General features: G+C 40.1%; 2 protein-coding genes and 1 non-coding gene across 5 annotated transcripts in view; all 3 read left to right on the top strand.

Annotated features, from left to right (window-relative positions):
- The window catches only part of LOC122002286 (polyadenylate-binding protein 2-like), a 37,851-nt gene extending 29,732 nt beyond the window's left edge, over positions 1-8,119 (top strand). For all 3 annotated transcript variants that reach the window (XM_042557404.1, XM_042557405.1, XM_042557406.1), the window contains 3 exons: positions 7,344-7,535; positions 7,638-7,768; positions 7,857-8,119. In XM_042557404.1, coding sequence (XP_042413338.1) covers positions 7,344-7,535; positions 7,638-7,768; positions 7,857-7,902 — 369 coding nt within the window. In that variant the 3' untranslated portion in view covers positions 7,903-8,119. The remainder of the gene's footprint in view (positions 1-7,343; positions 7,536-7,637; positions 7,769-7,856) is intronic.
- A 956-nt stretch (positions 8,120-9,075) lies between these two features.
- TRNAM-CAU lies at positions 9,076-9,162 on the top strand. Its single transcript is given in 2 exon segments — positions 9,076-9,113; positions 9,127-9,162. It is a non-coding gene; the product is annotated as a tRNA-Met (tRNA).
- A 1,057-nt stretch (positions 9,163-10,219) lies between these two features.
- On the top strand, positions 10,220-12,065 carry LOC122002285 (cytochrome P450 81Q32-like). The gene is made up of 2 exons (XM_042557402.1): positions 10,220-11,218; positions 11,287-12,065. Exons 1-2 carry the CDS (start codon positions 10,289-10,291, stop codon positions 11,914-11,916), a joined length of 1,560 nt encoding a protein of 519 aa, XP_042413336.1. The 5' UTR covers positions 10,220-10,288; the 3' UTR covers positions 11,917-12,065.
- The last annotated feature ends 9,832 nt before the right edge of the window (positions 12,066-21,897 follow it).

Raw genomic sequence — 21,897 nt, 5'->3', positions numbered from 1 at the left:
ATCGATTGGACATCCGGATCGATCCACGGATCGATCCGAGGCTCTGTTCGCCAGAGGAGTGGATCGATCCAGATGATCTGGATCGATCCATCGATCGATCCAACACTTGGTTTTGCCCAAAACCAAGTTCCAAGCCTCTCAAACCAACATCCGGTCAACTTGACTGTTGGTACATCATGCCTAACATCCGGTCACTCCTTTGACTGCTAGACTTCCCACCAGTGTCCGGTCAATCCTTTGACCCACTTAGACTTTTCTATTCATGCCAAGTATCCGGTCACCCTCGACCTACTGGACTTCCAGATGTCCGGTCAATCCTTCGACCTATCTCAGATTTCCTCGTGCCAAGTATCCGATCCTTTGACCTACTGGACTTCCCAACACCGTGTCCGATCATCCTCGATCCATCCGGATTTTCCTCGCCTGGCTTCACTGGGACTTTCACCCAGCTTCACTCACTAGGGTTTTCCATCCGCCTAGCTTCACTTACTAGGGCTTTCACCGCTTCACTCACGGGACTTTCACCTCCAGCTTCACTGTTTTCCTGTCCGGCTTCACTCACGGGACTTTCACCTAGCTTCACTCACTAAGGTTTTCACCGGTTTCACTTCCCACTGCCTGGCTTCACTCACCGGGACTTCAACTTTGCCTAACCTCCACCTACGATCTTCTTCAATCAATTTCTTATTGTCAAACATCTAAACTCAAACCAAGACTCAGCTTGGTCACCCAGGTCAACCTTGACCTGAGGGATGTTGCACCAACAATCTCCCCCTTTTTAATGTTTGACAATACCACAATAACACTTACAATACCACATGTAAGTTAGGCTAATCCTATAGCCTCAATCTTCATGCCACTAGGTAATGAACATATAAATTAAGCTCTTCATTCTCCCCCTACGAGGGCACACTCCCTCTAGGTAATGAAAGCCTAACTTACACCCATTCATAGGTCCTTTCATTCTCCCCCTATTGGCACACATCAACCCATCTTTGGGCACACATCAACCCATGCCCCAATTTTGGGTACACATCAACAAATCCATTTGTTGACGACTCTCCCCCTGAAGAGTTACTCATCATTGTTCACAACATCACTCGTTGTGATCAACACGATAATGAAGGTCCCATACCCTTCATTTATCCTTAACTTCTCCCTCAATGTAGACAAATACCCAACCTTGAGCATTATCTAACCACTTGAGTTCCCACTTGAAATAATGAGGATATCCACTCCCCATTTCAAGTTCAAAAGCTCATACATGAGCATTTTCTTTAAAGAAGGTTAACCACCTTCCAAGGTTCATGAAAAATAATTTTTCATGTCTTTAAAGAGTCCCTCCCCCTAAAGACATGGTGGTAACTTCTGTCATTGCACCAACAATGACTTGGAATCCCTAAACCTTTCGAAACCCAAATTTAGAAGTTTTGAGGTTCAAATACTCAAAATTTGAAACAAACCTCAACCTAAACTTCAATGAAGCCTTCCTTAACCAATCCATCCTTGTTTTCACATGAAAACACCCTTTGTATGTATACAAATGTATTTTAGGGGTTTGGAATGGTTACCTAGACTCAAAGAGGTTCAAAGATGCTGAAATCAGGCCTTCCCAGCCAAAATCAGCAACTTGGATCGATTGGAGTTGGGTTCCAATCGATTGAACCTTTCTGAATCGATCCACTGATCGATTCAGACTACCTGGATCGATCGGCTGATCGATCCAGCGCAGATGCCTACTGAATCGATCCACGGATCGATTCGGGCACTCCAATCGATCCATGGATCGATCGGAGCTCTGATAGTTGCTGAAATTCCATTTCAGTCAACTTCAGAAACCCCTAGAAAATTCTACAAAAATCCAAAAATCATGAAATTTCGTGTAGACATTATTTAGGGCATATACTATCAAAGAAAAATAGTTTTCTATGAAAATACATCATATTTTCAAAGATTGACACAAACTTGAAAACTTGCAAAAACTTTAGTGTTTTTCTTCAAGTTTGTGTCTAACTATTCAATGGTGATTACTATCAAAAGATAGCCTTCACCAAGGTTTTCCAAAAACATTTTAAAAACATTTTCAAAACCAATATCCCATCATGTTCCTTGGGCATAATGCACATGACTTGTACATTAGCTTTCCCAATGATGGGAAAACACATAACTATGTGTTTTGATGAACCTAAAAACTCAAAAGAATGCACTAAATCAACATGTTGAGTTTTGTTCATCATCCTAACATCTCACTTGTATCTAATGTGCACTAATCACATACAAGTCACCTTATAGTTTTTGTGAGATGTAGATTTTGGTTTTTTGCCCTAATCTAGGGATCATGCATATCTATCTAGGCATTTTAGAAATATTAGTCATCCACCTAGGATGTCACTTGTCAATAAGTGTCGTTAAATGCCATTCGTCCTTAATTACAAGGAATTAAACTTAATGCATGATTATGTTATGGCATACATCAAAAGAAAATAATTTTCAAAAGAAAATATCCTATTACTACATGATGTATGAATGTCATGACATGGTATTTTTGGATTTTTCATAATAAAACATGAATGCAAAATTAGACATGATGTCATGGCATATGATGGGCAAACAATCATGGCAAGATTTAGCATAAATAAAATATACCTAGATTAACTATCTAAGTATCCTTAAAGTCTTAGCTAAACTTACACCTTAAACCTATATTGCCCTAAAGTGCTACAAGAGAATGCCAAAGCCTAAATTGGCATTTCTAATTTCCTTGATTTAATGTATGCCAATTGAAAATAAACATGTCCTCAAATGTTGGTATATTCCATTTTTTTTTTTTCTCAAGAGTGATTACATAAATCAAGGCCCGGATTGCCTTAAATTTCCAAGAGAATACCAAAATCCCAACTTGGTATTTCTCAAGGTTTTCCCAATTTGTGCCATTTTAAGATAAAATCAATTTTTCACCATTAGACACATTTTACTCTTTCAAGGAGTAATCAATAATTCCATTTCATTTTCAAAGGTTAACTAAAACCTTGAAAATGCTCCTTGAGTGTCAATTTCCTCAAAGTTGGGTTAACTACCCTTCTAATCGGAGTTGACACTCTCTAACCCATCTATGGGGTAGAGAAGATGCTCCTTGGATGCTCTAGGTACTCACTAGGGATAACTTCCCTAGATACCTTCCTAGTGACTTTGTTGGGCTTCTTAGAAGCCTTGGTCACAGTTTCTAGGTCAACTCTAGGGATAACCTCCCTTGTGACCTTGTTTGTGACTTTCTTAGACTTCTTAGAAGTCTTAGTCACATTTATTGCAAAAATACTCTTAGGGATGACTTCCCTAGTATTCTTGGCTTGACCACTAGACCTAGGGTTTGTTCCATAACTATATGGAACTCTATGGTAAGAGGGCACATCCTTCTTAGCCTTTGGTTTGTATCCCAAACCTCTATGGCCATTAGATGACCTTTGTGCTCCTAGACCTAGGCTATGCTCATTTTGCCCTAATAGGATATTTTCCATCCTTTTTAGGGTCTTTTCCATTTTATCAAGTCTTGACCTCAAGACTTGATTTTCTATCACTAAGTCCTTAGTTTTAGATTTTTCATTTGATTCATGAGCATATTTGTTCTTGGGCTTGTATCTAAAATCTTTAGAGTTATTGCCCAAGTGTCTATCTACCTTCCTAACCTTAGGTTGGGTAGTTTTGGCATGTAGGGCCACATGTTTTTCCTTAAAGCCCTCATGCTTTCTATTCTTATGGTAAATTGCATTAAAATGATAAAAGTTAGAACTATCATGCTTTTCACCATAATGTAAGGGGGTAGGCTCAATAAATGTTACCTTCTTCTTTACCTTGGAGGCTCCCCCTTGACGAATGCCTCCTTGAGCCTTGACCATCTTCTTCCCCTTGGGGCATTGACTTCGGTAATGCCCTTTTTGATTGCAAGAGAAGCACACAATGTGCTCCTTGCTCTTCTTTGTTCCGGGGATGGTCTCCTTGGGCTTCTCCTTGCCCTTTTGTGCCACTTGGCCCTTCTTCTTGGCCAATTTAGGGCATTTGCTCTTGTAGTGCCCACTTTCCCTACACTCAAAACATATTATATGATTTTTATTATTAATTGAAATGTTTATACCTTCGCTTGTAGAGATGACATCTTTTCCTTTGGATCCGGAGGTGGAAGCTTCCTCTTGATCGAACCTTGATTCCCCTCCATTTGATTTTTCTTAACTTGTGGAGGTAGAAGCTTCTTCATCCTCTTCTTCTCTTGACCCGGATGTAGAGGATTCTCCTACATCTTGATCCGGCGTCACCAAGGATTGCTCCCCCTCAATCCCAGAGGTGGAGGCTTCATCATCTTGAATAAAGAAACAAGGAGTATGCTCCCTCCTTGTTCCCTTCGTTGCATTCCCTTGAAGATGAAGCTTCTTCTTGAACTTCTTCTTCGGAGGTTGAGCATCTCTCAACCTTGGAGTCCTCCTCTTGATCTTGCTCCAAAGAGTCGCCCTCTCCGGATTCTTCATGATCTTGTACAGTGGAGGGGATCTCTTCATGAAACTTGGCCAATTTGCTCCATAATTCCTTTGCATCTTCAAATTCTCCAATTTTGCAAAGGATGGTGCTTGGCAATAAATTTACCAAGAGCTTGGTCACTTTATCATTTGCCTCGCACCTTTGGACTTGCTCTTTGCTCCACTTGCTCCTCTTGAGAACTTTGCCCTTTGAATTTCTTGGAGCCTCGAAGCCTTCCATTAGAGCAAACCATTGCTCTATCTCCATCATAAGAAAATTTTCAATTCTTGATTTCCAAGAATCAAAACTCGTGGATGAATATGGTGGAGCCACCCTTGTGTCAAATCCAAGTCCATCTTGGAATTGCATCTTGAAGTTGAGCTTGATAAAATCTTGAACTTGAAGAATTTGCTCCAACTTCTTCACCCCTCTAGCTTTTCTTGTTATGCTTGACCCTTCCGGCGATGATTCCGGTGAAGAGCGGCCTCGCTCTGATACCACTTGTTAGGACCAAAAGTAGCTAGAGGGGTGAATAGCTCGTCGCGTGCTCGTTGCTCGTTGCTTGTTCCTTCAAAGATGTGCAGTGGAAAATACAGAAACAATCACACAACGCTAACACGGTTGGTTTTACTTGGTATCCACCTCACAAGAGGTGACTAATCCAAGGATCCACACCAACACACACACCCTCCACTAAATAAAACTCTCCTTTACGGTAACTACGAGGGCGGAGAAGCCTACAAGACTCAATACAGGAAAGGATACAAGAAATACAAGCTAACAAGCTTACAATGAGTATAAACCCTAACCCTAGTTTCTCTTCTTGGCTTGATCCGCCTCTTGACTTGGAAAACTTCCAAGATCCTTCAAGAACGGCGATCTGAGCTTTGTGAGTGCCGTGGAGGAGCTGGCGAGAAATCTGGGGTGAATCGGAGAAGAGACGCCGAAGGAAATGAACGCTGCGGCCTTTATCGACGCCAACGGTGGATCCCGATCGATTCGAATGTTCTCAATCGATCGGGGAGGCTTTGATCGATCCACGGATCGATCCAGCGCCTTCGCGAAACACGGATCGATCCGGCGCTTATCGCGCAGCCGCGTCCCAATCGATCCACCGATCGATTGAACATCCGGATCGATCCACGGATCGATCCGAGGCTCTGCTCGCCAGAGAAGGATCGATCCACATCGATCGCTGGATCGATCCACCGATCGATCCAACACTTGGTTTTGCCCAAAACCAAGTTCCAAGCCTCTCAAACCAACATCCGGTCAACCTCGACTGTTGGTACATCACGCCAGCATCCGTCACCCTTCGACTGCCAGACTTCCCACCAAGTGTCCGTCAATCCTTCGACCCACTTAGACTTTTCTATTCATGCCAAGTATCCGGTCACTCCTCGACCTACTGGACTTCCATCACTATGACCTACTTCGACCTTCATCAGATTTCCTCGTGCCAAGTATCCAACAATCCTTTGACCTACTGGACTTCCCAACACCGGATGTCCGATCATCCTTGATCCATCTGGATTTTCCCTTGCCTGGCTTCACTCACCAGGACTTTCACCTAGCTTCACTCACTAGGGTTTTCCATCTGCCTAGCTTCACTCACTAGGGCTTTCACCTGGCTTCACTCACCAGGACTTTCACCTAGCTTCACTCACTAGGGTTTTCCTTCTGCCTGGCTTCACTCACCAGGACTTTCACCTAGCTTCACTCACTAGGGTTTTCACCTGGTTTCACTCACCAGGACTTTCACCTAGCTTCACTCACTAGGGTTTTCACCTGGTTTCACTCACCAGAACTTTCACTCTGCCTGGCTTCACTCACCAGGACTTCCCTGTCAAGTATTCAGTCAACCTTGACCTACTTGACTCTTCTTCAATCAATTTCTTATTGTCAAACATCTAAACTCAAACCAAGACTCAGCTTGGTCACCCAGGTCAACCTTGACCTGAGGGATGTTGCACCAACAGCCCTTTGCATGAAAAGGTAAGGCACCTAGCGAGGAATTGTATCCCTTCATTGAACATACATATGCTAGATTATTTCACTAGTGATTCAAATCTCCTAAATCATTTTTAATTATCAGCTAGAGTTTTATTTATTTATTTTTCTTAATTACTTGACTTGTCTAGAATTTATTTGCTATCTTTGAACACTTCGTACCAAATTAATTTAGTTTTTCTCCTATCATCATTGATTGGACTTGCACCACTTGCCCTTATTACTCCTGGATAGCAGTTTTCTTGTTTTTGATCTTTTCAGATTGGTTATTTTTCTCATTTTATCATTTATTGGGTCTGCACCTTATTCAAGTTTTATTTTTCTAGTAATCATTATAAGTGATTTAGAAAACCATGTATGCTAGAAATGTAGTCACATATAGACACGTCATGAAGGGATAGGATTCATATAGTTGACCCCCATTAGTTGAGACACGACCTCTTCTTGTTAACCAATATAATTAGTGGAGACAATGCTTTTATAAATATGCTAAATTGCAGACAGCCAGTTTCTTGTCATCAAAGTTAAACTTTTTTATTATGTTACTAGTGCATTTTAACCAGATGGCATTACTTATTACTTATAGTTTATAGTTTCAGAAATCAGAAGCCAATAAATAAGGTTGCAATTGTCCTTTTTTTTTCCATAGAAATATTGCTATGGGAGTATCTGCTAATCTTGAGGCTACCTTACCTGACAAATCTACCTGATGAAAGTTCTGTTGAAATACTAGTGATTATTATACTCCGGATTCAGCTGGTAGCAGCATTTTGTAAATATTCATTGAAAACTCTTGAATTTATTGTACTTTTGAATTGAAAATGCAGGTGGATTATGTTTGTACGCCTGAAGAAGTCCAGCAGCATTTCCAGTCATGTGGAACAGTCAACAGGGTCACTATTTTGACAGACAAATTTGGTCAGCCAAAGGGTTTTGCCTATGTTGAATTTTTGGAAACTGAGGCTGTTCAAGAAGCTCTCCAACTGAATGAATCGGAGTTGCATGGTCGTCAAATAAAAGTAAGGCGATGTAAACATATCCATGTCATGCAGCATTACATATGATGTTTTTCGTCTGTTGAAACAATATACATCAGTTTTGCTTGTGTCTGTGTTCTGCAGGTGGCTGCTAAACGGACTAACGTCCCCGGGATGAAGCAGTTTCGCCCACGACGATTCAATCCCTATATGGGATATTCCACGAGGAGGCCTTACATGCCGCCACCATATTTCCCCCTGCCCTATCCCTACGGGTTGGTAAATTGTCCTTGGACTAGCGGATGTGCAATGTGCAATCTTTGTATGACAGGATCTTTGCGTTGTTTTCTTAATCTTTTGCAGTAAGACGCCCAGATATAGAAGGCCAATGCGTTACCGTCCATTCTAAGAGCATAGCATTATCGATATTGCTTCATCACTGTGGCTGCATTTTCTACTGATTCATTCTCACGACAACTGCAACGTTATTAAATTATTATGGACGAAATGTGTGTGCAATTGTAAGCACCATAGGTTGAATGTGCTATTTGGCTGTCCCTTAATTTGTATTCCTAACTGCAACTACTCCAAATCTTAAGTTCTATTCTACCCCATGTTATTGGAAATTCAGATCTTCATATTTTTTTACCTTATTTAAAGAACGGTTACTTTACACCCTGTATGGAAAGATTAAGAATTGAATTTTTAGTGAAATTGGAATTCAATTCCATTGCTTGGTATAAAATTTTGATATGAAATCGCTCAAGAATTGAATTCTAATTCTATGAAATAGTGCAAAAGTAAATCAGACCAAAATCCATCTGATTTAGATAGGAAATTTATCCTAAAGAATTAGAATTACTTAAATGTCCCTTTTAATTTTTTTTTATTTTTTTCATTTGCGGACTGCTTGTTCCCGTGCACCGTGTGCTAACTTCTTCCCGTGCGCGGGATTGAAACCCTAGCAAAACAAACACAAGTTCTTACCTGTTGAACAGAATCGACAACAAAATCAACGACTTCCTCAGTAGCCTCTACATTTTGTTTGGATAAATCAAGAGTGGTATGCTAACACTCTCTTTCTGGAGTTTTTGTTATTAAATGGTTAGTTATGAGGATAAAATGATAAATGTATAAAAATGGAATTCAATTCAAATAGATTCCAAATTAAGGAATTCAATTTAATTCTGTTATTCACTAATCCATTCCAAACATAGGAATTGAATTGAATTCCTGTTGGAATTCAATTCCTAATGGAATTCAATTCAATTTCTTCACTTAAGTTGTTTCCAAACAGAGTATTAGTGAGCTTGGCCTCGACTGCCCCTTCGATGGTTCAATATTGAATGCGTCATTGCATGAGAGTCGAATCTTTGTTGTTTGAGAAAGTGCCCTCCCTCTGAATATTGCAGTGTATCATGCGTGGGAATTGAATCCAGTGTTGCCTCTTCCAGTGCCCTGTGGTGGATTTATGAAAAGCGTTGCATTTGCCTGCCTTAGGTTTCATTTTTTTGGGGAACTTTTTGTCCATTTTGTTTTCATTTCATATATTTAAGTAAATTCCTATATCAATCTGAGCAAAGGGGTGGTGGCGCAGTTGGCTAGCGCGTAGGTCTCATAGCTTGTTTGAGTAATCCTGAGGTCGAGAGTTCGAGCCTCTCTCACCCCAATTATTTTTTTTTTTGTTTTTTTTAAAAATAAGTTCTAGTCTTAGCGAACAGGCCATCCCGGCGCTGAGGAAGCGACATCCTCAAAGCTGCTGAATTCAATCAAGTTAGCCGGTGCGCCGACCACGTAGAGGACTTTCTCCATTTTGAAATGGTCTTTTGGATGTCGATGCTAAATGTATTTGTGCTACTTTCTTCGGCTATTATTTGGATTTGATGTTTTGTTAATATTTTGTATTTGGATGCTCTCTGTGCCAAGGTACCCATGGGTAATTATCATGGTAGATGTTCTGGGTACAATGACAGCTGTTTAAAGCAAACAGTAAACTCTAGCACTAGCTAAGCGAACCAAGGCTTGGATCCGGAGATGGGGAGTGGCTTCTCTATTGACTTTCTCTACTATTTCAATAGAATTATTAATCTTTTTAACCACCTAACACCTTTGTGTCAAGGACAGCTGTTTAAAGCAAACAATCAACTTAGCGCTCGGTAAATGACCCAGGCTTAACGGGTTGATAAATAACTGTCGGTAGGAATGAACATTCAATTAGTTCGATTTATAAATTAATTAAATTAATTGGAAATTAATTTCATATTGATTAATTAAATTAAATTAAAATTTTATTAAAAAAGAATTAACCGAATCGATTATTCCAATTAATACTAAATTAATATGTTGGAACTTGGAATCGTGCCATATAAATAAACCATGAAAATGAACAAGAACCCAATAATGGAATTTCATGTTCCTTGAATATTTTAAAATGAAATCACATGCTTCACCGTCAAAAAAAAAAAAAAAATTATATATATATATATATATTATAAGTCGGTGGACCAGTTTTCTAGTCCAATAAAGTCGCTATCTCCCGGTTATTAAACTAGACTTTTTCATTTTAATTTGTTTAAAAAAAACCTTTTTATAATTTTACTATAATGTATTTATAAATTAAAAAGGAGTCGCTGCTTGCCCGCTACACTGGATTTGGTTGAGCCGAAGGATTATTTTAAAAAAATAAAGAATAATAAAAAGTATAGGGAGTTTAAATATGAAAATTTTCTCTATTAAATTTGCCATTCCTGTGGTCCACAAATGATAGAATTGTCTGTTGCTCTACCAACGTCGCCATGGCAGCAGAGCTCTCCGACTTGCCTTACTACTTCGCCGGCCTTCTCCTCCTCTCCCTCTTCCTCCGCCGCCTCCTCTCCCTCGTCGGAAACAAGAAGCTTCTTCTTCCCCCGACTGTGCCTGGCGGCCTCCCTTTCCTGGGTCACCTCCACCTCTGCAAGAAGCCGATGCACCTCTCCCTCGCCAACCTCGCCGCCCTGCACGGCCCCGTTCTCCTCCTCCGCTTTGGCTCTCGCCCCGCCCTCCTCGTCTCATCTTCCGTAGCTGCTGATGAGTGTTTGACCACCAACGACCTCATCTTCGCCAACCGCCCCAAACTCCCCTCTGGCAAGTACCTAAGCTACCATAACTCCACCCTCGGATCCTCCAGCTACGGACCCCACTGGCGCAACCTTCGCCGCCTCGCCACCCTCGAGCTCCTCTCCCCCCACCGTCTGCGCACCTCCTTGACCGCTCGCGCTGACGAGGCCCGTGCCATGGCTCGGCACCTCTTCCAGGCCTGCGCCGAAGTCGACAAGGCTTCCAAGGTGGAGCTCCGGCCGATTCTGTTCCAGTTCTCGATGAACCTTGTGATGAGGGAGATAGCAGGGAAGAGATACTACGGCGAGGACAAAGCCGGCACTGTGTCAGCGGAGGCGAAGAGGTTCCAGGCCGTGGTGGAGGAGAGGTTAGCTTTGGGCGGCGCCTCCAACATCGGCGACTTCGTGCCTCTGCTCCGGTGGTTGGATTTGAAAGGAATGAAGAGAAGAATGATGAGATTCCATACAAATCGAGATGAGTTGTTGCAGGAACTCGTTGACGAGGTCAGGAACAAGAACAGCAACGAAAACCCCGAAGAGATGAACAGAACAATGATCGGTTATCTTCTCTCCTCGCAGAAAACAGATCCCGAACATTATTCCGATCAAATCATCAAAGCACTCGTCACCGTGAGTTCAGCTTCTCTGTTTCATGATCCAAATCGAACATTGCCCTAATTGAATTTCTCCCCGATTAGAGTTTGCTCTCAGCCGGAACGGACTCCACTTCCGACACGATCGAATGGGCGATCTCCCTCCTCCTCAATCACCCCAACGCGATGAAGAAAACGAGAGACGAGATCGATGCGTACCTGGAAGGGACCGAGAAGGGGAAGAACCGACTTCTTGAGGAATCGGATCTGCCGAACCTGCCCTACCTCAACTGCGTCGTCTCCGAAACGCTGCGGATGTACCCCGCGGGACCTCTGCTGATACCGCACGAATCCTCAGGCGAGTGCTTCGTGGCCGGGTTCCGCGTGCCTCCGGGGACGATGCTGCTGGTGAATGTTTACTCGATCCATAGAGATCCGAGCATCTGGGAGGCGCCGGAGGAGTTCGCGCCGGAGAGGTTCGAGGAGGGGAAGGCGGAGGGGAAGTGGATGATGCCGTTTGGAATGGGGAGGAGGAAGTGCCCCGGGGAAGGGTTGGCGATGAAGGTGGTGGGGTTGGTGCTGGGGATCTTGATCCAGGGCTTCGAGTGGGACAGGGTGGGCGGCGAGAAGGTGGACATGAGTGAAGGCTCCGGCCTGACGCTGCCCAAAGCGGTTCCACTTCAGGCAATGTATCGCCCTCGTCCGTCCATGATCGGCCCTCTCTCCCAGCTTTAATTGGAATATATGTGTCTTCCCTAAGTTATCAAAATTGGGTGGGGCCATGTTGACCTCACCAAATAAAGCTAGACTCGCTCTATGATCGGGTTGGAATTTGGGGAAGTTTGGAAAAGTATGTCTAATAAAGCTAGAGTCTTTATTCTAAACACACACAAAAACAAAATTTTATTTGATATCGAAACACAATCGTTTTGTGAAAAAGTAAAGGAATAATTTTTTTATTGAATTTAATTGATTAAAAATTAAGTTTTCCAAGTGTCTCAAGACTCAAATGTCTCAAAGACTCAAGTGTCTCATCTAAATTTAATAATTTTAATTATAAATAGATTTAAACCCAAGTTTAATCTCTTATTAAAATCTTATCCTTTACTTTTTTTATTTATTTTTATTTTGCGTTTAATAAAGGTTTTCATGAGCTTTGTTCTTTTCAATCTGCACTAGATACAGTGCCAACATTAATCGAAGGATGAGAAGATTTAATTATATACAAAAAATACAAATCAAAAGATATGGAAATGAAAATATCTTTATGATTTTATTATTATTTTACTCTAATAATGTTATATACATCTTTATAATTTACTGATCATTCTATATTTAGTATTTTTATAAATTAAATTGATTTACGTCTCCATTATTGACAAAAAATATATGAAGATGAATGAATGAAGAATAATAAAAAGTACAGGGAGTTAAAATGATAATTTCTCTATTAAATTTGTCCTTTTCCCTTCTGTCAATTATAAAATCATCCCGTCTCAGTGGTTAATCATCCCGTCTCAGTGGTGTCAGTTAGGTCCTTCAAGTAGTTTAGGGATCAGTTGAAATTTTCCTTCAATGATAATTTTAAGAATGTTGACCACTTAGATCTAATCTCAGTGAGTACTTTTTTAATTTACTCTGCTAGTCGAAAAATAACTTGTTATATGATCAGATTAAATATCTAAATTATAAAAAAAAAAACCTATCTCATACTAAATCCTAGTGGGTGACCTTTGAGAATCGGCTGCCGATTTATCATTTTACGCTATTTATCTCAAAGTATGGATGATATAAAAAAGAGATTCCACGTGACACACTTTACTTTGTTTATTCTGGAAAAAAACTATGTACAAACGAATTCTAAATTCATAGGCTGATCCAATTTAACTTGGTATTTTTATCCGTCTGATCTTCTTTGAAGGTGTAAAGCTAGAAAATTAGAGAGGTGGTAGTTTCACTTATTAGATGGAGACCGTGTTTCTTTCTGTAAAATAAAATCAAAGTAGGAGAAAAGATTTTTGACGTTGACCTTCCAATATTCAAATTAGAAGAAGAGAGTGAAAATACTAAGGACAAAAATTCATCTTACTTTCCTTCATATCTGACATACTCTTTTATAATTTTCTCAGTGACCCTCCATCTTTCATTGTTTAATTATATTAATTAACGAGGGAAGACATCTTTATCTTGATTTTTTCTTATTTAATGATATATGGAGTATTCTCTTTTTCTTATTAATTATCTATCTTTTCCTCTTTTATTATTTTATCAGTTCATTATGTGTACAATGCCAACGTCATACCTCGAGCCGGACGGATAGCCCACTCGGCTCGGGCTCCTGACCCGCTCAACTTTCTCTCCTATCGACCGGGTTGACCAGTCACTGGTTTACTCAGATGGTCGACCGAAGAATGCTCTCTCCGATCGACCGATGAACCACTTCTCGCTCGGGTGCGGCTGAACCTTACTTAAGCCCTGCCGTTGACCGCTGATCCTGTCCGAATGAGGAAAACTGGAAAGCTGGAGATGGGGGAGACTACTGAAAGGATGAAGACCTCAATCCTATAAAACAAAACCAAACCAGGGAAGGAGTCCCTAGCGTTGACCCTCCGACGCTCAAATAAATCAGGAAGAGAGAATGAGTAATCAAGAAATAGATAGATCCTCCCTTTTCTCATACTTGGAATACACTTTTATACCTTTCTTTGTGATCGTTCATCTATCCTTATTTAATGATATTAATTGTTAGAGGAAGACTTCTTTGTCTTAACTTCCGTGCATTAATGATAGATGGAGTGTTCTTTTTTTGTCTTGACTTCTTCATTTTTAATGATGGACGGAGTGTTCTCTTTTATTTTCTCGTCTCCTCCTATGTAATGTCATTACTTGCGCCGGATAGGCGTTCCGAGCGACTCGTTTTCTTGCCAACCGAAACAACCGGCTATGGATTTGTCCATTCGTCCGACCGGCCGGGTGATCTGCTCAGCCACTTGTTTGCTGACTGCGATAACCAGACAACCACCCTTGGCCAAGACTATTTCCGTAAACTCCAACGTTGACCAACTTGACTTTGATCGACACCGTGTCAATTGACTCGTGACAGGTGGACTATCTCTTATCGCCGCATCAACCGCCTTGACTTTGACCTACACCGTCGCAATTGACTCGTGCCAGATAGGCTCCTCCTTATCACCTTATCACCGTCCAAATCAGACGAAACAACTTTTCCATCCATCGTCGCATATTCATCTCGACCTCATTGCCGCAACATCTAGACAAGGCCGTAATCCGGGCGTGGCCTAGTCTAGCATGAGTTTGTAGGCTCTATGTGATCTCATCTCGCCAGCATGCAACATAGTCACGAGGTCCGAGTGATGCGTGACATCTCTTGAGGCGGGGCGGCAAGTTGGTCGAGTTCCTTCTAGCTAGTGGCAGAGCTCGAGGTCTTTGCGTGGAAGTTGGAGTTTTGGAAGACGACGAAGGTGGGGCTGCAATAGGTTAGTACTCCGAGACTAGGCAACCAGACTTAAAGTGGGCGCTGCATTCAATGCAGAGCGTCTTAGGGGCCCATCAACCCCGACCACTGCAGCATCAAGCTTTGAGTCAAGGGAAGGCGAGATGAACGCCGACTAAGATACAACTAATAGCCGAGAGGATTAATTACATGGGGTGACATGGAAGTGTTGGTTACAATTATCCCTATTAGGTGGGCTTATTTGTAAGTTGCATATGTAAATACAATCTGAACTCTTTAAAGTGATCTAACTTATGCATATTGGGTTCAGTTATTGGATGTAGATCATGTATGTGTAAAACATTTAGTCCCGCATCTATTATCATCTATATGATGATAACAAATGTTCAGTATATATATGGACCTATAGTCCACATCTATGATTATCTATGGGCTTATAATAGATGTACACTATATAATGGGTTGGTCCCAAGAGGATCAGAGCTTATTTGAGACGTCTCTTCGTACCCCATTGACGAAGAGGATTCGACGCCGTCAACCCTAACTCCTCTAGAAGGTCAACCTTCTTCTTCCATAGGATTGTTGGATCGATGAGCTCTACATGAAGAACAATGACAATTCCGTTATATTCAGGTTCTTTGTAATTACAGTATTTACTTTCTTATGTCATGTTCTCAATGAAACGAAGATCCATGTGTTGGAGTGTATACTGAAAGCCTAAGCTTTGTAAACATTCATTATGAATAAAGAATCACATTTGGTCAAATTATCTACATTTGTTTGTAGTTGTTCAATTAATTTATATTGTAGATAACATAGCATGTGGTGTCATATGCAGAAGATAATGTTATCAGTACCTTATAAATTATAAACAGTAGCTCACGACCAAAATGGAAAGGAACAAACCATTAGAAGGTCGTAGTGTAATTAGGTATCAGTTTATCTTGACTGTATAATTACACTAGTACACTTAGAGTGTATTGAGTAGGACCATTTGAGGTCGTTTCTTTTATACTGATTTTATAAAGAAACAAAGACCTCGGTTATTATGGAAGTGTGTGCTCTTAATCCTAATATAATAACAAGCACATATATTTGATATTTATTTCTTTAATTTATCAATAGGTGAGATTTAGTTCGATGAATCAATAAGCCCGATAAGTTGGGAAATGGTATCACTTATAGTGTGTGTTGTTGATTATAGAAGGAAATTGTGTCCTAGAGATACTAGGTTGAGAATGTCCCCAAGATGAGCTCATAAGGATTGTCATGTTAAACCCTGCAGGTGGACTTAGTCCGACATGACGATAAGGTTGAGTGGTACTACTCTTGGACTAAGATATTAATTAAATGAGTTGTCAGTAACTCACTTAATTAGTGGATATTCGATATCTTAAACACAGGGAGACAAACACACTCATAATAAGAAGGAGCCCAAAAATGTAATTTGGGATTGGTGCGGTAGTTCAATAATAGTTCTCTAGTGGAATGAATTATTATTGATAAAATTAAGTCGTGTGTTCGGGGCGAACACGGGATGCTTAATTTTATCGGGAGACCAAAACCAATTCCTCCTCTCGGTCCCTATCGTAGCCTCTTATTTATAGAGTTCTATACCCACCTATACCCACCTTATATACCCACCCAATAGGGGCCGACCAAGCTAGCTTGGGAACAAGCTAGGGCCGGCCTAGGTATAAAATTGGGTGGCCGGCCCTAGCTTGAACCCAAGCTAGTAGGGCCGGCCAAATTAAATTAAAAAAGAAATTTAATTTTAATTTTTATTATTATGTGGAAGATATAATTTAAAGAGAATTAAAATTAAAATATCTCTCTTGTAAAAGATCTACAAAAGATTAAAGAAAGAGATTAGATCTCTTTCCTTATTTGTAGATTGGAGAGATGTTTTATTTTCTCTTTAAAAATTATTCACATGTTGATAAAATTAAAATTATAGAAATTTCCTTTTATCAACCATGAAGAGATTTTAAAGAGAAATTTTATTTTAAAATTTCCGGAAACAAATTAGGAAGTTTTAATTGTTGATTAAAACTTGTCTAATTTTTTCCTTCATTGATGTGGCCGGCCATTGGTTTTAATTTGGGAAATTTTATTTTATTTTTCTCAATAAAATCATGTCAAGGAAATTGAGGAAATTTTATTGTGATTAAATTTCCTAATTTGCCTAGGCCAAGGAATATAAAAGAAGGGGTGAGGGTGCCTTCATGAGACACAACATCTATTATTTCTCTCCCTCTTTTGTTCCTTGGTGTGGCCGGCCATCCTCTCCCTCTCTTCCTCTTGTGGTGGCCGAACCCTTCTCTTCCATTGGAGCTCTTGTGGTGGCCGGATACTACTCGGAGAAGAAGAAGAAGAAGGAGAGAAAGCTAGCATCTCTTGGAGCTTGGTTAGTATTTTGGTTTTCCTCCTTGGTGAAGTTTTTCCTTTGTGGCCGAACCTTGCTTGGAGGAGAAAAAGGTGGTTGGTGGTTTCTCATCTCGGAAGATCGTTGCCCACACAACGTTCGAGGTTAGAAGAGGAATACGGTAGAAGATCAAGAGGTTTTTCTACAAGGTATAACTAGTAATTTTTCTTTCCGCATCATGCTAGTTATTTATGGAAATAATACCAAATACAAGAGGCTTACGTTCTAGAATTTCGAATATGTTTTTTCGATGCTGTGTTCTTTTGTTTTTTCTTTTCCTTGTGATTTGATTGTTCTCTTTGTTTAACCTAAAGTTATTTTAGGAAATTAAATATTAGCTTTCTATAAAAGGTTTTGTCTAGTCGGTGGTGGTTGCTCCCATATCCAAGAAGGCCATGTGCCTCGCCACGTCAGTACTGGGAACCAATTATGGAAATTAATATTTAATGGAATTAATAACTTAAGGAGACTTGGGTCGAACGTGTAAAGTTCCGCAGGAGATCCAAGTCAAAACCTAAAAGAACAAATAGATTAAGTTTTGGATCAAACGTGTTAAGTTCCACAGGCGATCCAAAATTTAATTTAAAAGAACACATGGTAGCTAGGAAAAGGTTCAGACCTTTGTACAAAATTTTTGTACAGTGGAACCTATAGGTTTTCCGAGTAGCAACCAACAATTGGTATCAGAGCTAGGGTTTTGCCTCTGTGTATTTGGTATTTAGTTTAATTATGCACATGTCATACATAATTTAGGCAGGTTAATAGTTGGATGTGCTAACTTTGTGGATGTAGGATCCAACTATTATGACTTTTAGTTATTATGTGTGTGATTGGACCCTTGGACATGTCAAGGGCATTTATCTGTGTGTGCATGATTGTATTAAAATACAGCAGGAGCTGTATTTAGTTTTATTAGGATTTTATTTTTTGATCTAGATACATGTACATTCCTTTTATGGAATATAGGATCAAAATGTAAAATTCTATTTATGTCGCGGATCGAATCTTGCAAAGCGTGGAACCTTCTAAGGACCAGAGGCGCAGCGGAACTAGGAGCAAGATGGATGCGACAGCTAGACCCGGTGGCGGTGGCCAAATATAGCAGCAGCTTGAGATGACAACACACGGAGAACAATTAGAGATAAAAGTCATAATAGTTGAAAATTAAATTTTCTATTTATTGCTTTTATATAATGCTGTGTGTGCATGTTAGTTTACAAGTTTTAGTAGGCTAGCATAGTTAAAATTTCTCATTTATAAATAACTAAGTGGGAGAGGGATTTTTAAATAAATCCCATGGTCTCCATTACTGGTTTGTAAGTGATGCAAACAAGCTTGCGCGTTGGCTCTGAGTGCCTTCCTCCATAACGGATGAGCTTGTTTGCGGATCACTAAAACAGACTTCCATTTTTGGATGACTATAGGAAGTTAATTAAGAGCGTGTGATCTTCCCCAACGGAAGAGGCATAATCTTATTAATGGACTTAGTGTCAAGTAATGGTATACACTTAGACACATCTAATAGTATCCTCCCCATCGGAGTCACTGCTATTATTTGTGTGACCAAAAGATACCAACTATTAATTTTATTTGTCAAAAAGTTAGGTTGACAAGATAATAAAATTAATGGGATAAAACCCTCCTTTTACAAATGTTGAATTTGTATACGTCCACACTAACGTGGCATACAAAATTCACGGTGTTTTAAGGTGTTGGTTAATTTAAAATAGTATTGTTTGAGGAATCAATATTATTCTAAATTTAGAGTTCTGACCAAAAGTTATTTGTGATTCTTAGGATGACTTTCAACCCACTGTCCATCATACTTCAACAGAATAGACTTACTGGACCAAACTACATAGATTGGAAAAGAAACCTAGACATTGTTCTTACTGTGAAAGCTATAAATTTGTACTGGCTCTGATGCACCCACTGGTGAATCTACCCAAGAGGAGATTGAATATCATAGGAAATGGGTAAAAGCAGATGAGATGGCGCGGTGTTACATTTTGGCTTCAATGTCAAATGTATTGCAACATCAGCATCAAGATTTACCAACAGCCTATGATATTATGAACAATCTCAAGGAACTCTTTGGTCATCAGGATAGGGCTTCTAGGCAAGAAGCCATGAGAAAGATAATGACGACCACCATGCAAGAGGGTACTCAGTAGGGATCATATCCTAAAGATGATGGCTTATCCGAACGAGATCTGATCCTTGGAGGAGAAATTGATGGGAAACCAGATCGATATGATCCTCAAACGCTACCTAGAAGTTTTGGGCGGTTCGCCGAACTATAATATGAATAAAAGGGTTTATTCATTAGCGGAACTACTTACTTCAAGCAGAAGAAGGATTATTTCGTCACAATGCTCAAATTCACTATGTTGAAAATGGTTCTACTTCTAAACCAAAAGGAAAGAAGAAGAAGAAACAAGTTGGTTCAGCAAAGAAAGTGAATAAATCTCAGAGTACGGGATTTAAAGTTGGAGAAGTCGAAGGGCAAGTGCTTCATCTGCAAGCAGTCAGGGCATTGGAAGGCGGACCGTCCTCATAGGAACCAAAACAAAGGTATATCTCATGTTCTAGTTGTTGAAACATGTTTAGCGGTGTTATCTACCAGACCTGGTGTGTAGACACTGATCATGTCTGCAAATCCTTGCAGGGGTTCCAGAAACCCGACGACTATCTGAAGGAGAAATTACCGTCTACATGGGCAATGCTACTAAGGTGGCGGCTGTTGCGATGGGAGACGTCTACTTATCTTTTAGTAGAAATAGGAATTTGGTTTTAAGAAATTGTCTTTATGTACCCAGTTTTAGAAAGAATTTAATTTCAGTTTCTAAACTTTTTTTAGATGGATATTCAGTTTCCTTTGGTAACGATGTAGTTATTAAAAGAAATAAAGTGATTATCTGTTCTGGTGCATTAGTTGGCAATTTGTATACTTTAAATCCAATTTCTTCCACAAAGCAAAACATGGAAATTTATAACTCATCTTCTAATTCTAATAAGAGAAAAGAACCTTCGGAAATGAACCAAGCATATCTTTGGCATCTAAGGCTTGGTCATATTAACTTAAGTAGGATTCAGAGGCTTATAGCCGATGGACTTTTGGGTTCATTAGAGTTGGAAAATTTTCAACTTGTGAATCCCGCTTGGAAGGTAAAATGACCAAGAGGCCGTTCAAGGCCAAGGGTATAGAGCCAAGAAGTGTTAGAGTTGGTTCACTCAGATTTGTATGGTCCTATGTACGTCCGGGCAAGAGGAGGTTTGAATATTTTGTCTCTTTCATGACGATTATTCAAGATATGGATACATTTACCTAATGCTTGCAGTCCGAGTGCTTTGATAAGTTCAAAGAATACAAGGTGGATGTGGAAAAACGACTGTAAAAGTATCAAGACACTACGGTCGGATCGTGGTGGCGAATACCTCTTAGGAGAGTTTAGGAATTACTTATCGAGGATTGAATTCAATTGATGCACTGGAACACCCCAGCAGAATGGTGTGAGAGCGAAGGAATAGGACTCTTATGGAGATGGTTAGATCGATGATGAGTTATTGAATTACCAAATTCGTTTTGGGGATATGCTCCGGAAACAACATATCGTTTTGAACTTAGTACCTTCTAAATCAGTTTCTTCTACTCCCATAGAATTGTGGAATGGCGAAAACCCAGTCTAAGACATATTCGGTTTGGGGTAGTCCAGCACATGTGCTGAAACCAGATCTTGATAAGTTAGAATCACATGCAGAAGTTCGTCTGTTAGGATATCCCAAAGGAACGAAGGTGGTTTATTTTATAGTCCTAAAGACGGAAGGTCATTGTTAGCACCAATGCCAAGTTTTTGAAGAAGACTATATAATGGATCACAAGACCAGATGTAAAGTTGTTTTAGAAGAACTAAGAGAGGACACGTCTACTTTAGTACCAACAATACAAGATGAAGTACCACAAGAGACCGCAACACGTGTCACACATGATACACAACCACAGACGGTGCCTCGTCGTAGTGGGAGGGTTGTGAGGCGACTGAGAGATTCATGTTTTTGGGAGAGTCTTGGTTTGATCCGGGTAAACATGAACCTGATCCCCGATCATATGATGAAGCACTCCAAGATATAGATGCAGCATCTTGGCAAGGCGATAAATTCTAAATAGAGTCTATGTACTCTAATAAGGTGCAGGAGTTTGTAGAACCACCGATGGTGTAAAAGCCGTTGGATGTAAGTGGATCTACAAAGGAAAAGAGGGACAGACGGAAGGTAGAAACTTTCAAAGCTAGGCTTGTTGCGAAAGGGTATACTCGGGAAAGAGGAATCGATTATGAGGAAACCTTTTCACCGTAGCCATGCTTAAGTCTATCCGGATACTCTTATCCATTCTTGCTCATATGGATTATGAGATTTGGCAAATGGATGTCAAGACACTTTCCTTAATGGAAGTCTTGAAGAAAACATCCATATGAAGCAACGGAAGGTTCATTGAAAAGGCAAAGAGCATCTAGTGTGTAAGCTCAATCGGTCCATTTATGGATGAAGCAAGCTTCAAGATCTTGGAACATCGGTTTAATGAAGTAATCGGTCATATGGATTTATTCAAAGTCCGGATGAATCTTGTGTATATAAGAAGTGTAATGGAAGCGTGGTGGTATTTCTTGTACTATCGTAGATGATATTTTGTTAATTGGCAACAATGTCAAGGTATTATCAGGCGTAAGGGTATGGTTGTCAAACAATTTGATATGAAGGACTTAGGAGATTGTGCACATTCTGGGGATCAAAGTTATAAGGGATCGTAAGAAAAGAA

This window comes from Zingiber officinale, chromosome 7A, assembly GCF_018446385.1.
Source record: "Zingiber officinale cultivar Zhangliang chromosome 7A, Zo_v1.1, whole genome shotgun sequence".
In the NCBI taxonomy this organism is placed as follows: Eukaryota; Viridiplantae; Streptophyta; class Magnoliopsida; order Zingiberales; family Zingiberaceae; genus Zingiber; species Zingiber officinale.
Note: the sequence above shows the minus strand (reverse complement) of the source record. Positions and strands in the feature narration are given on the sequence as shown.

Excerpts from the sequence above, each read along its gene's own strand:
- LOC122002285 (XM_042557402.1), top strand. The coding sequence starts at position 10,289 with ATGGCAGCAGAGCTCTCCGACTTGCCTTACTACTTCGCCGGCCTTCTC. Across the intron at positions 11,219-11,286 it reads TCATCAAAGCACTCGTCACC|AGTTTGCTCTCAGCCGGAAC; the intron begins GTGAGTTCAGCT and ends CTCCCCGATTAG.